The sequence below is a fragment of the Bombina bombina genome, chromosome 5 (assembly GCF_027579735.1).
Source record: "Bombina bombina isolate aBomBom1 chromosome 5, aBomBom1.pri, whole genome shotgun sequence".
NCBI lineage: Eukaryota > Metazoa > Chordata > Amphibia > Anura > Bombinatoridae > Bombina > Bombina bombina.
This window is the reverse complement of record NC_069503.1, coordinates 1,143,444,409-1,143,459,750: the sequence shown is the minus strand read 5'-3', so window position 1 is coordinate 1,143,459,750 and position 15,342 is coordinate 1,143,444,409. Positions and strand designations below refer to the sequence as shown.

Here is a 15,342-nt window from a genome sequence, read left to right as displayed (position 1 = left end):
CCATAGGAAACAATGGGGCTGCGTTAGGAGCTGAACGCGGCTTTTTTGCAGGTGTTAGGTTTTTTTTCAGCTCAAACAGCCCCATTGTTTTCTATGGGGGAATCGTGCATGAGCACGTTTTTGAAGCTGGCCGCGTCCGTAAGCAACTCTGGTATCGAGAGTTGCAGTGGCGGTAAATATGCCTGTACGCTCCCTTTTTGGAGCCTAACGCAGCCATTCTGTGAACTCTCAATACCAAAGGTATTTAAAAGGTGCGGCCAGAAAAAAGCCAGCGTTAGCTACGCGGGTCGTTACCGACAAAACTCTAAATCTAGCCGTATGTCATTTAAATTTAAGCTTGAACACCTCCACCTGTTACTTAGGGAGGTTTTAGCGACTCTGGATGATTGTGATCCTATTGTGATTCCTCCAGAGAAATTGTGTAAAATGGATAAATATTTGGAAGTACCTACTTACACTGATGTTTTTCCGGTTCCTAAGAGAATTTCAGAAATTATTAAAAAGGAATGGGATAGACCAGGTATACTGTTTTCTCCCTCTCCTAATTTTAAAGAAATGTTTCCCATATCAGATACCATTCGGGACTCTTGGCAAACAGTCCCTAAGGTAGAGGGAGCTATATCTACCCTAGCTAAGCATTCTACTATACCCATTGAGGATAGTTGTGCTTTCAAAGACCCTATGGATAAGAAATTAGAGGGTCTATTAAAGAAATTATTTGTTAATCAGGGGTTTCTTTTACAACCTACGGCTTGCATTGTTCCAGTAACTACTGCAGCAGCTTTTTGGTTTGAGGCTCTGGAAGAATCTTTCCCCCCGCTTCTTCTTTTTCCTCAAAGCAGGAAGGGAATTGGACCCAATCAGAACTGGAATAAGGGTAACAATCTAAAAAGCCCACTTCTGCTCCTAAGACAGCCTGAAGGGGCGGCCCCCGATCCGGGACCGGATCTGGTAGGGGGCAGACTCTCTTTCTTTGATCAGGCGTGGGCAAGAGATGTTCAGGATCCCTGGGCACTAGAAATAGTGACCCACGGTTATCAATTGGAATTCAAGGATTTTCTCCCTAGGGGGAGTTTTCATCTTTCAAGGTTATCTGCAAACCAGATAAAAAGAGAGGCGTTCTTCCGCTGTGTTAAAGACCTTTTTACTATGGGAGTAATTTGTCTAATTCCAAGATTAGAACAGGGACAGGGGTTTTACTCAAACCTATTTGTGGTTCCCAAAAAAGAGGGAACGTTCAGACCTATCTTAGACCTCAAGTGTCTAAACAAATTTCTAAGAGTCCCATCATTCAAGATGGAAACAATACGAACAATTTTACCAATGATCCAGGAGGGTCAATATATGACTAACGTGGACTTGAAGGATGCTTACCTTCATATTTCAATTCACAGAGATCATCATCAGTTTCTAAGGTTTGCCTTTTTGGACAAACACTATCAGTTCATGGCTCTCCCTTTCGGGTTGGCTACAGCACCCAGAATCTTCACAAAGGTTCTAGGGTCTCTTTTGGCGGTTCTCAGACCGCGAGGCATAGCGGTGGTGCCTTATCTGGATGATATTCTGATTCAGGCGTCAACATATCATCTGACAAACTCTCACACGGACACTGTGTTGTCTTTTCTAAAAAACTCAGGGTTGGAAGGTGAACATAGAGAAGAGTTCACTTGTTCCACAGACAAGGGTTCCTTTCTTGGGAACTCTGATAGACTCAGTAGCTATGAAAATATTTCTGACAGAGGTCAGAAAATCAAAGATTCTGTATACTTGCTGAACACTTCAGTCCATTCCTCGGCCATCAGTGGCTCAGTGTATGGAGGTAATTGGATTGATGGTAGCGGCAATGGACATAGTTCCGTTTGCTCGCTTTCATCTCAGACCACTGCAGCTGTGCATGCTCGGACAGTGGAATGGGGTTTATGCGGACTTATCTCCTCAGATAAATCTGGATCAAGAGACCAGAAACTCTCTTCTTTGGTGGTTGTCACCGGATCATCTGTTCAAAGGGACTTGTTTCCGCAGACCCTCGTGGGTGATAGTGACAACAGATGCCAGCCTTATGGGCTGGGGTGCGATTTCCAACTCCCTGAAGGCTCAGGGTGTTTGGGCTCAGGTGGAGTCTCTTCTTCCAATCAATATTCTGGAACTGAGAGAACAAGATAATCCGTTGGGCGGAGGCCCACTCTTGTCATTTATCAGCAATCTACATCCCAGGGGTAGAGAACTGGGAAGCGGATTTTCTAAGTCGTCAAACTTTTCATCCGGGGGTGTGGGAACTTCACCCGGAGGTATTTGCCTCATTGATTCTCACATGGGGCAGACCGGAATTGGATTTGATGGCATCTCGACAGAATGCCAAGTTTCCAAGGTACGGATCCCAGTCAAGGGATCCACAGGCCGAACTGATAGTTGCCCTGGCAGTGCCTTGGTTGTTCAGCCTAGCTTATGTGTTTCCACCGTTGCCTCTCCTTCCACGCGTGATTGCTCGAATCAAACAGGAGAGAGCTTCAGTGATTTTGAAAGCGCCTGCGTGGCCACGCAGAATTTGGTATGCGGATCTAGTGGACATGTCCTCTCTGCCGCCGTGGTAACTTCCATTGAGACAGGACTTTCTCATTTAAGGTCCTTTCCAACATCCAAATCTAATTTCTCTGCAGCTGACTGCGTGGAGATTGAACGCTTGATTTATCGAAGCGAGGATTCTCTGATTCGGTCATCAATACTTTGATACAGGCTAGAAAGCTTGTCACTAGAAAGATTTATCATAAGATATGTCGTAAATAACTTTATTGGTGTGAATCCAAGGGTTACTCATGGAGTAAAGTTAGGATTCCTAGGGTTTTGTCTTTTCTCCAAGATGGATTGGAGAAAGGGTTGTCAGCGAGTTCCTTAAAGGGACATATTTCAGCTTTGTCAATTCTGTTTCACGAACGCTTGGCAAATGTGCCAGATGTTCAGTCTTTTTGTCAGGCTCTATCTAGAATTAAGCCTGTATTTAGACCCATTACTCCTCCCTGGAGTTTGAATTTGGTTCTTCAAGTTCTTTAAGGGGTTCCGTTTGAACCCATGCATTCCATGGATATCAAATTGTTATCTTGGAAAGTTCTGTTTTTAGTTGCTATTTCTTCTGCTTGAAGAGTTTCTGAGCTTTCAGCGCTACAGTGTGATTCCCCTTATCTCATTTTTCATTCTATTAAGGTGGTGTTACGTACTAAACCTGGAATCCTTCCTAAGGTTGTTTCAAATAAGTATATTAATCAGGAAATTGTTGTTCCTTCCTTGTGTCCTAACCCTTCTTCTAAGTATGTTGCATAATTTGGATGTGGTCCATGCCTTAAAGTTTTACTTACAGGCAATTAAGGATTTCCGTCAAACATTTTAATTATTCATTGTTTATTCTGGAAAGCGTAGGGGTCAGAAAGCTACGGCTACCTCTCTTTCTTTCTGGTTGAGAAGTATCATCCGCCTGGCATATGAGACTGCTGGACAGCAGCCTCCTGAAAGAATTACGGCTCATTCTACTAGGGCTGTGGCTTCCAAATGGGTTTTTAAAAAAGGATGCATCTGTTGAACAGATTTGTAAGGCTGCAACTTGGTTGTCCCTTCACATTTTTTCCAAATTTTACAAGTTTGATACTTTTGCTTCTTCTTTGGCTGTTTTTGGGAGAAAAGTTCTTCAAGCAGTGGTGCCTTGCGTTTAGGTTCCTGTCTTGTCCCTCTCTATTATCCGTGTCCTATTGCTTTGGTATTGGTTTCCCACAAGTAAGGATGAAATCCGTCGACTCGTCATATCTTTGTAAAAGAAAACTAAATTTATGCTTACCTGATAAATTACTTTCTTTTACGATATGACGAGTCCACGGCCCACCCTGTTCTTTTAAGACAGTTTTTCTTTATTTTTTTGTCAACTTCAGTCACCTCTGCACCTTTTTTAGCCTTTCCTTTTCTCTTCCTATAACCTTCGGCCGAATGACTGGAGGTGGAGGGGAAGGGCTATATATACAGCTCTGCTTTGGTGCTCTTTGCCACTTCCTGTTAGCAGGAGGTTAATATCCCACAAGTAAGGATGAAATCCGTGGACTCGTCATATCGTAAAAGAAAGTAATTTATCCGGTAAGCATAAATTTAGTTTTTTTCTTTCATGATTCGGATAGAGCAGCAATTTTAAGCAACTTTCTAACTTACTCTTATTATCAATTTTTCTTCATTCTCTTGATATCATTATTTGAAGAAGCAGGAATGTAAGTTTAGGAGCCGGTCTGTTTTAGTTTCAGCACCTGGGTAGCACTTTCTGATTGGTAGCTAAATGTAGGCACCAATCAGCCTGGGTGCTGAACAAAAAATGGGCCGGCTTCTACGCTTTCAATCCTGCTTTTCAATTAAAGTTACCAAGAGTACGAAGAAAAATTGCATACTCTATCCGAATCATAAAAGAAAAAATGTGGGTTTAGTATCCCTTTAACTGTTTCACTACTGGGCCACACACCTACAGTACATTTTATTTTGTCCTCATCAGCAAGTGCAGAAACAGGTGTTGGTTTAAGCGTTAGTCTCATGGGTTCAGTTCTAGGTGCCAAGGAATTAACCCCATTATACCAAGCAATCATCCTGACATAATACCCACTTGCTGTCCCCTCTTCAGGCCAACGCAGAGCTGTCTGTGAGGGAGATGCTGAGAGATTTTGCTGAGCGCTGGGAGCAGCAAATGGGAAAACTGGAGGTGGAGTCAGTGGACTATATGGACGATGGGTCTCCAATCCGACTACGGGTGCAGATCAACAAGGAGGAGGTAACGTTAGTACTGATAAGAAGCAGAACTTTCACAACTGGAGAACACCGCACTGGCAAAATATGGCCTCTCTAACGTAACAGGAAGCAGAAACATGAGGGGCAATACGTATGTATTAGAGGTATTAGTGAACTCCAAGACCATGGTGGACTTTTCCAGACCATTAGATGAGGTATCTGTCATTCTGCTCCGATCCGTTGTCATGGCCATTGCCATGGATGCGGTGGTTGCTTCAGGTGCACGGCGATGACGTAATCGCCACACGCCCTGACTTCCCCTGATGCCAGTCCGCATATTACCTGTGCTCTCCTTGGTGCAAATCCTGCTCCTATATAAGTACCTAAGTTGCTTGCATCTTTGCCCAAGTATAGGTGTTACTGTGTGTGCTCCTGGGTGCTTATATTTTGCGGAACTGCTGCTTACCTTATTGTTACTGAACTTTTCCTGTTTCAAGACTATTGCTTAACCCCTGAACTGCTGATTGGCTTTTGATGCTGACCTCTGCCTGTTCTTGACCATTCTACTGGTTTAGCACTGAACTGCTGGATTGTCTTTCTGTTGCCGACCTCTGCCTGTCTCTGACCATTCTCGGCGTTACCCTTATTGTCGTGTGAAGGACTACCCTGTCTACCATGAGTACCGCTAACCTCATTTCTTAAACTCACTTTGTTCTGGAATATTTCCTTATCCTTCCACTTGACGCCGGGTTAAGAAGACTACTGGCCAAGTTTGGTCTGATAGGGAAATTTCCCACGAGCATTACAGTGTCATTTTTTTTGTGATTTTCATATTATCATACGTCAGAACCATCAGAGAACCCAGTTATCACAATGAGGCGATTCACAGCAAAAACACACATTATTGCATTGTGAGAATCATATAGCGGTTTTCCAATCCATCTGAAAATGATACTCAAGTAGCCCTTCATGAGATTTTGTTCTAGGTCCCTAGGCTTGACCCCTTGAACACTGGTTTTGGCCCATTTTAAGCAGGGTCTATTTTTAAAAACACAAAAATTATTTCATGATTTAATACAAAGCAACAAATATAAATTAAAAAACAGTATTAAAATACCATCATTGTGACTATATTTAAGTGTATTTGTAAAATTATGCAAAATGACAGGAAATAGTAAATTAGTATTATATGTATGGTCGGTATTCAGGCACAACAGTTATTAATACTGAAATGTTATCTTCCATTGTTCATGCAAGAAGATTCCCTTCATCCCCCTATCCGAAAAAATGCAAAGAATCATTTTTCTATGTTTTATTTTACTCAATCTGAGTAAGAAAATCAGATTTTATAGTGATATCTCTTTTGGAATTTAGGCAGCTTTACTAATTTATCAGCAGTTTTTCTGTTGGAAGAGTATAGGGGCCGTATTTGTTCTTTTCCTCCTGCTGAGAGATAATTATTGATAATGTGAAAAAGGTAGGAGGGCGCTAGAGCGGAGTGAAAATATAAATGTGGGTGACTAATGGTGTAAAAGTTTACAACTAAGAAAACAAAAAGTGTGTGATTAAGGGAAACGGTTTGCCTAAACCCAGTGATTAAAAATAAATAAACTGATATGTATAAATATTACATTTATTAAAACTAGAAATGTAGACGCATGATAAGTACAGGTACCTATTTCTTCACAGATGAAAAAATCTCTGACATGGAATTACATAAGAATACATAAACTAAGTATCAAGTGATAATGTTTGGTATCATAAGGTAATGTTGCCACAACTGAGTAAGAAATACAGATTTTGTATCAATTTGTAACTTTGCAGGCCTATATATCCTAATGTACAAACCTCCAATTTAAAAATAAAGTGTCCTTATATATATATATATATATATATATATATATATCTGTTAAAATAAAAAAAAAATAAAAAAAAATATATATATAAAGATGGGACGTCTCTCAGAATACCACCAAAAAAAAATATAAAAAATATATAAAATATAAAAAAGGGGGCGTGTCTGACCAGCGATCCATGCGGTCCCAATTTCCAGAGCTCAAGCTGATACTCCAAAATCCGCCGATTTAGTGAGGCATCCTACAACAAAACTACCTACTAAGATTTCTATTGTGCCTCGACACACTGTGGCATTCAATTTAACGCAATCTAGGTTGTATTTTTGAAACTAGAGCCTGGAACAGACATCAGAGGCCTGAGCAGCGGCTCACAGAAGGTAACGCCACCCCCCTCTGTACTCCAAGGTGATTTACCAAAGCCAAACATCGGACCTGCACAGATTGCAATAACCTACTTTTACTGTGGAGTCATCAGAGAGGAGAATCAAAAGAAGGTGGCGAGCGTAAAGAGTGAGACGCCATACATCATGGCTACCCCATGCGAGATGTGCACACAAACAGGCCTTGATAAATGCCTAGACTGGCTAGAAAAGATTTTACAACGCCTCATAGATAGTGCTCCAATGTACTATTTGTTGAGCCGGTGTCCCATCTCAAACACTGAATCCGTAGCTACGGAATACAAGCTGGAAGCAGAGGCACAACACACTGCCTACTCCGCAGGAGTTAAGTCCGCCATGATTAAACACCTGGATGACAAGCAGCCGACTTACGGATCGCTTCTCCACAAGGCATCTCCGGAGGTATATAGCACCAATCGGTTGACATCATTGAATGATCGGCCCTTTATATACATTACACCGCAGAACCATGCACAAGGGTCATCTTTGAAGGCTGGAGAACATTCAAGTTTGGGGGGGGGGTTATTTCAATTGTGTTTTATCAACTTTGTTCTATACTTAGGTATATTGGTGCCATTACCTCTCTGACATAGTTGTATTGCTCTCACTCCCACAATGGGTTATGTTATTCACATACGGCTAGATTACGAGTTTTGCTTTAGGTTTAAAAAGCAGCGTTAAGAGGTCCTAACACTGCTTTTTAACGCCCGCTGGTATTACGAGTCTTGCAGGTACAGGATCACCGATCACTTTTTTGGTCAGACTTGGAAATACCGCAAATCCCCTTACGTAAATTGCGTATCCTCTTTTTTCAATGGGACTTGCATAGCGCCGGTATTACGAGTCTCCCAAAAGTGAGCGGTAGACCCTCTCCTGTCAGGACTGGTACCGCATTTTAAAGTCAGTAGTTAAGAGTTTTACACTACAATGCCGTAGCATAAAACTCTTAACTAAAGTGCTAAAAAGTACACTAACACCCATAAACTAACTATTAACCCCTAAACCGAGGCCCTCCCGCATCGCAAACACTAAAATATTTTTTTTAACCCCTAATCTGCCGAACCGGACATTGCCGCCACTATAATAAACATACTAAACCCTAAACCGCCGCACTCCCGCCTCGCAAACATCAGTTAAATATTATTAACCCCAATCTGCCGGCCCTAACATCGCCGCCACCTACCTACATTTATCAACCCCTAATCTGCCGCCCCCAACGTCGCCGCCGCTATACTAAATTTATTAACCCCTAAATCTAAGTCTAACCCTAACCCTAACACCCCCTAACTTAAATATAATTAAAATAAATCTAAATAAAAATTACTATCATTAACTAAATAATTCCTATTTAAAACTAAATACTTACCTATAAAATAAATCCTAAGATAGCTACAATATAACTAATAGTTACATTGTAGCTAGCTTAGGATTTATTTTTATTTTACAGGCAAGTTTGTATTTATTTTAACTAGGTAGAATAGTTACTAAATAGTTATTAACTATTTAATAACTACCTAGCTAAAATAAATACAAAATTACCTGTAAAATAAAACTTAACCTAAGTTACAATTACACCTAACACTACACTATAATTAAATTATTTCCCTAAATTAAATACAATTAAATAAAATTATCTAAAGTACAAAACCCCTCCCACTAAATTACAGAAAATAATAAACAAATTACAAGATTTTTAAACTAATTACACCTAATCTAATCCCCCTAACAAAATAAAAAAGCCCCCCCCCCAAGATAAAAACAAAGCTCTACCCTACATGAAATTACAAATAGCCCTTAAAAGGGCCCTTTGTGGGGCATTGCCCCAAAGTAATCAACTCTTTTACCTGTAAAAAAAAATACAAATCCCCCCCCCCAACATTAAAACCCACCACCCACACAACCAACCCTACTCTAAAACCCACCCAATACCCCCTTAAAAAAACCTAACACTAACCCCTTGAAGATCACCTTACCGGGAGAAGTCTTCATCCAACCGGGCCAAAGTCCTCAACGAAGCCGGGAGAAGTCTTCATCCAAGCCGGACAAAGTGGTCCTCCAAGCCGGACAAAGTGGTCCTCCGGAGCGGGTCCATCTTCAAGACATCCGACGCGGAGCTTCCTCTTCATCCGACGGCAAAGGCTGAATGAAGGTTTCTTTAAATGACGTCATCCAAGATGGCGTCCCTTCAATTCCGATTGGCTGATAGAATTCTATCAGCCAATCGGAATTAAGGTAGAAAAAATCCTATTGGCTGATGCAATCAGCCAATAGGATTGAGCTCGCCTTCTATTGGCTGATAGAATTCTATCAGCCAATCGGAATTGAAGGGACGCCATCTTGGATGACGTCATTTAAAGGAACCTTCATTCAGTCTTAGCCGTCGGATGAAGAGGATGCTCCGCATCGGATGTCTTGAAGATGGACCCGCTCCGCACCGGATGGATGAAGCTAGAAGATGCCGTCTGGATGAAAACTTCTGCCCGTCTGGAGGACCACTTCGCCCGGTTTGGATGAAGACTTCTCCCGGCTTTGTTGAGGACTTCGGCCCGGTTGGATGAAGACTTCTCCCGGTAAGTGTTAGGTTTTTTAAGGGGGTATTGGGTGGGTTTTAGAGTAGGGTTGGTTGTGTGGGTGGAGGGTTTTAATGTTGGGGGGGATTTGTAAAATTTTTTACAGGTAAAAGAGCTAATTACTTTGGGGCAATGCCCCTCAAAAGGCCCTTTTTAAGGGTTTTTTGTAATTTAGTGTAGGGTAGGGCTTTTTTATTTTGGGGGGGGGGCTTTTTTATTTTGTAAGGGGGATTAGATTAGGTATAATTAGTTTAAAAATCTTGTAATTTGTTTATTATTTTCTGTAATTTAGTGGGGTTTTTTTTTGTACTTTAGATAATTTTATTTAATTGTATTTAATTTAGGGAAATAATTTAATTATTGTGTAGTGTTAGGTGTAATTGTAACTTAGTAAAAAAGGTTTTATTTTACAGGTAACTTTGTATTTATTTTAGCTAGGTAGTTATTAAATAGTTAATAACTATTTAGTAACTATTGTACCTAGTTAAAATAAATATAAACTTGCCTGTAAAATAAAAATAAACCCTAAGATAGATACAATGTAACTATTAGTTATATAGTAGCTAGCTTAGGGTTTATTTTACAGGTAAGTATTTAGTTTTAAATTATTTAGTTAATGATAGTATTTTTTATTTAGATTTATTTAAATTATATTTAAGTTAAGGGGTGTTAGGGTTAGGGTTAGATTTAGGTTTAGGGGTTAATACATTTAGTATAGTGGCGGCGATGTTGGGGGCAGCAGATTAGGGGTTAATAAATGTAGGTAGGTGGCGGCGACATTGGGGGCGGCAGATTAGGGGTTAATAATATTTAACTAATGTTTGTGAGGCAGGAATGCGGCGGTTTAGGGGTTAATATGTTTATTATAGTAGCGGCGACGTTGGGGGTTTCAGATTAGGGGTTAATAAGTGTAGGTAGGTGGCGGCGACATTGGGGGCGGCAGAGTAGGGGTTAATAAATATAATGTAGGGTTCGGCGATGTTGGGGGCAGCAGATTAGGGGTTCATAAGTATAATGTAGGTGGCGGCGGTGTCTGGAGCGGCAGATTAGGGGTTAATAATTATAATATAGGTGTCGGCGATGTCGGGGGCGGCAGATTAGGGGTTAATAAGTGTAAGATTTGGGGTGTTTAGACTCGGGGTTCATGTTAGGGTGTTAGATGTAGACATAAAATATATTTCCCCATAGGAATCAATGGTGCTGCGTTAAGGAGTTTTACGCTGCTTTTTTGCAGGTGATTTTTTTTTCAGCCGGCTCTCCCCGTTGATTCCTGTGGGAAAATCTTGGGAAAAGCGCTGGTATTGGAGTGCGGTAATGAGCAAAATTTTGCTCAACGCTCACTTCTTGTCTGGTTTGTAAAAACTCGTAATACCAGCGCTGTCTGTAAGTGAGCGGTGAGCATAAACTGCTCGTTAGCACCGCACAGCCTCTAACGCAAAACTCGTAATCTAGCCGATAGTTAATACCAATAGTAAAGCATAATAACGCTAGGAATTATGTATATTAGCACTGAAGCTGCCTCAATTGTTCAGCATATCCCTGACCCTTTTGCAGCGGCTGGAGGCCGAAGCCGCGGAAAGGGCACATTGTGATAAATGGTAGTGGCTCTGACACTATACTGACCAGAAGATGTAGTGTATCAACAATCCCCTGTAAGGAATACGTTTTTGTTTTTGCCATCAGCTAGATAACCTAGTTACTAATATAGCCACTAATATAATCTGAATCCAAAGGATATCGTTCTCTTCTTCCAATACCCAAAAGAACCATCATTTTAAAGGGACACTCAGGTTAAATCAAATTTTTATGATTCAGATACAGCATGTAATTTTAAACAACTTTCCAATTTACTTCCATTAAAAAAAATGTGCACAGTCTTTTATATTTACAATTTTTGAGTCACCAGATCCTACTGAGCATGTGCAAGAATTCACAGACTATACGTATATGCATTTGTGATTGGCTGATTGCTATCACATGGTACAAGGGGAGTGGAAATATACATAACTTTCAAATTTGCTATAAAAAAATCTACTACTCATTTGAAGTTCAGACTAAGTGCTATTGCATTGTCTTGTTATCTTGCATTTGTTGATTATGCAAATCTACTGTGTTGACTGGTCCTTTAAATCAAATGTACCTGTGCAGAGTTCTACTCACTATTGTATTCCACTGATACCAAAAAGTTTGGCTTTGGCCTTAATTTAGTATATTTCATGATAACTGTATAATATAGCTTTAGTGTTGTTCCCATACCTCTTTTATGTATCTTATTTAGGACTCAAGAGTGGTCCGAACAATTATTGCTTGGGAAAAGAGGGGGGGGGGGAAGAAGAGGATAATTGCTTTAAAATGTACAAACATGTTTTTACTCTGAATATTGTCTGTATACTCATTGTGAGCACATTCCATGTACAAATGTATATTTTTTCATTTATTGTTCTGTGTAAATCCTCAATAAAAAGATTTAAAAAAATATATATATATAAAAAAAGAGATGTAAAGCCTTGATGAGCGTTAAGGTACTGAAATTTCGGTATACAGTTACAGTTCCTTGAATAACTGCATACAGCGTGTGGTGATAATCGTGACAGGAAAATATCAAATAGTCTTTTCAAAATAAAGTTCCAGGCAAACCGACATAAACTATCAGAAAGCGTGTGTCGCTAGTAATTATGGCGTAAGCTCACAGAACTTCCAATGGCAGCAATCAGCCGTAAGTGAGCCAATTTGATTATCAGTGGATGCGGAGCTCAAATAAGGTACTCACCCTCTCATTCTCAATAGTAAATTGGGGTGTACCTCTTAGAATTCTTTCTCCTCGAATCCTCAGTTCCTCCTCTGCTTACACTGCAGATCTTTTAAGTACGGGAGTTCCGTTGTGAGCGTCAGAGGCTTTGGTCGGTGATCACAAAGTAAGCTGTGTACGGAAATTCCGTCTTGGGCGTCACAGAGGCTTGATCAATATTCTCTGTGGTAATCCTCTGTTGGAAGTCGAATACCTGCACTTAGTGCATTTGCAAACAGGTTAATGTGATTCACCAAATACACTTAGTAACGAATAGGCAGCGTAAAGAAAAAGTCCAATATTGAGTTTGGCCAAACTCTCGAATTACAGATGGTAAATCTTTGATAGTATACCGAAACAGAAGGTAAGTCTCTTTTTAGCTGGCAGCACTTCAACGCGTTTCACCCGTATGTTGGGCTTTTTAAAGATTATTATGCAAAATGACAGGAAATTGTAACTTGTACGCTTCATAAATTAGCATTATATGTATGGTCGGTATTCAGACACAACAGTTATTAATACTGAAATGTTATCTTCCATGTTTTACTGTTACATTGTTCGTGCAAGAAGATGCCCCTCATCCCCCTACCCCAAAAAATGCAAAGAATCCTTTTTCTATGTTTTATTTTTCTCAATCTGAGTAAGAAAATCGGATTTTACAGCGATTTCTCATTTGCAATTTGGGCAGCATTGCTAATTTATCAGCAGTTTTTCTGTTGGAAGAGTATAGGGGCCGTATTTGTTCTTTTCCTCCTGCTGAGAGATAATTATCACCTGCTCTGTTAAAGGGAAATAAGTTCAGAAGTGCACATCTGTACTATATTCATCAATTTGTATTATTGCATATGTATAGTATAATTATATAGTGACTGCCTTGTTTTGTCCCCAGGGCAGTGCCACGTTTGACTTCAGTGGCTCTGGGCATGAGGTGTTTGGGAACTGCAATGCTCCTCGTGCGATCACCATGTCTGCGCTCATCTACTGCCTGCGCTGTATGGTGGGTCAGGACATTCCTCTAAACCAGGTAAATATTACACCCCTTTACATACCAAATTACGACTTTTGTCACAGAGATATTTATAGAATCATCTCTGGATTCCCCCAGGGTTGTCTTACACCCATACAGGTCATCATTCCAAAGGGATCTATCCTGGACCCTTCATCAGATGCTGCTGTGGTGGGAGGGAATGTGCTCACCTCTCAGCGGATTGTAGATGTCATCTTCAAGGCATTCGAGGTCTGCGCAGCATCTCAGGTGAGATAAGTCACACACAGCAGCTGAGCAACCGAGAGAAGGGTTATTTACAGATACTTCATCCCATCAGCCCCTCCCAGACGTGCCGCATGTCATCAGCCCCTCCCCAGCAGTAAACAGTGCCTCATCCCATCAGCTCCTCCCCAGCAGTAACCATTGCCTCATCCCATCAGCCCCTCCCCAGCAGTAACCAGTACCTCATCCTATCAGCCCCTCCCCAGCAGTAATCATTGCCTCATCCCATCAGCCCCTCCTCAGCCGTAACCAGTGTCTCATCCTATCAGCCCCTCCCCATCAGTAACCAGTGCCTCATCCCATCAGCCCCTCCCCATCAGTAACCATTGCCTCATCCCATCACCCCTCCCCAGCAGTAACCATTGCCTCATCCTATCAGCCCCTCCCCAGCAGTAACCATTGCCTCATCCCATCAGCCCCTCCCCATCAGTAACCAGTGCCTCATCCCATCAGCCCCTCCCCAGCAGTAACCAGTACCTCATCCTATCAGACCCTCCTCAGCAGTAACCAGTGCCTCATCCTATCAGCCCCTCCCTAGCAGTAACCAGTACCTCATCCTATCAGCCCCTCCCCAGCAGTAACCAGTACCTCATCCTATCAGCCCCTCCCCAGCAGTAACCAGTGCCTCATCCCATCAGCCCCTCCCCATCAGTAACCATTGCCTCATACCATCAGCCCCTCCCCAGCAGTAACCAGTACCTCATCCTATCAGCCCCTCCCCAGCAGTAACCAGTACCTCATCCTATCAGCCCCTCCCCAGCAGTAACCAGTGCCTCATCCCATCAGCCCCTCCCCAGCAGTAACCATTGCCTCATCCCATCAGCCCCTCCACAGCAGTAACCAGTGTCTCATCCTATCAGCCCCTCCCCAGCAGTAACAAGTACCTCATCCTATCAGCCCCTCCCCAGCAGTAACCAGTACCTCATCCTATCAGCCCCTCCCCAGAAGTAACCAGTGCCTCATCCCATCAGCCCCTCCCCAGCAGTAACCATTGCCTCATCCCATCAGCCCCTCCCCATCAGTAACCATTGCCTCATCCCATCAGCCCCTCCCCAGCAGTAACCAGTGTCTCATCCTATCAGCCCCTCCCCAGCAGTAACCAGTACCTCATCCTATCAGCCCCTCCGCAGCAGTAACCAGTACCTCATCCTATCATCCCCTCCCCAGCAGTAACCAGTGCCTCATCCCATCAGCCCCTCCCCAGCAGTAACCAGTGCCTCATCCTATCAGCCCCTCCCCAGCAGTAACCAGTGCCTCATCCCATCAGCCCCTCCCCAGCAGTGACCAGTGCCTCATCCCATCAGCCCCTTCCCAGCAGTAACCAGTGCCTCATCCCATCAGCCCCTCCCCAGCAGTAACCATTGTCTCATGCTATCAGCCCCTCCCCAGCAGTAACCAGTGCCTCATCCCATCAGCCCCTCCCCAGCAGTAACCAGTGCCTCATCCTATCAGCCCCTCCCCAGCAGTAACCAGTGCCTCATCCCATCAGCCTCTCCCCAGCAGTGACCAGTGCCTCATCCCATCAGCCCCTTCCCAGCAGTAACCAGTGCCTCATCCCATCAGCCCCTCCCCAGCAGTAACCATTGTCTCATGCTATCAGCCCCTCCCCAGCAGTAACCAGTGCCTCATCCCATCAGCCCCTCCCCAGCAGTGACCAGTGCCTCATCCCATCAGCCCCTCCCCAGCAGTAACCAGTGCCTCATCCCATCAG

At 42.5% G+C, this 15,342-nt stretch overlaps 1 protein-coding gene across 3 annotated transcripts in view; it reads left to right on the top strand.

Moving 5' to 3' along the window:
* OPLAH (5-oxoprolinase, ATP-hydrolysing) overlaps window positions 1-15,342 on the top strand; it is a 291,557-nt gene that overhangs the window by 216,833 nt on the left and 59,382 nt on the right. For all 3 annotated transcript variants that reach the window (XM_053715452.1, XM_053715451.1, XM_053715453.1), the window contains exons 21-23: window positions 4,643-4,789; window positions 13,251-13,385; window positions 13,467-13,616. In XM_053715452.1, coding sequence (XP_053571427.1) covers window positions 4,643-4,789; window positions 13,251-13,385; window positions 13,467-13,616 — 432 coding nt within the window. The remainder of the gene's footprint in view (window positions 1-4,642; window positions 4,790-13,250; window positions 13,386-13,466; window positions 13,617-15,342) is intronic.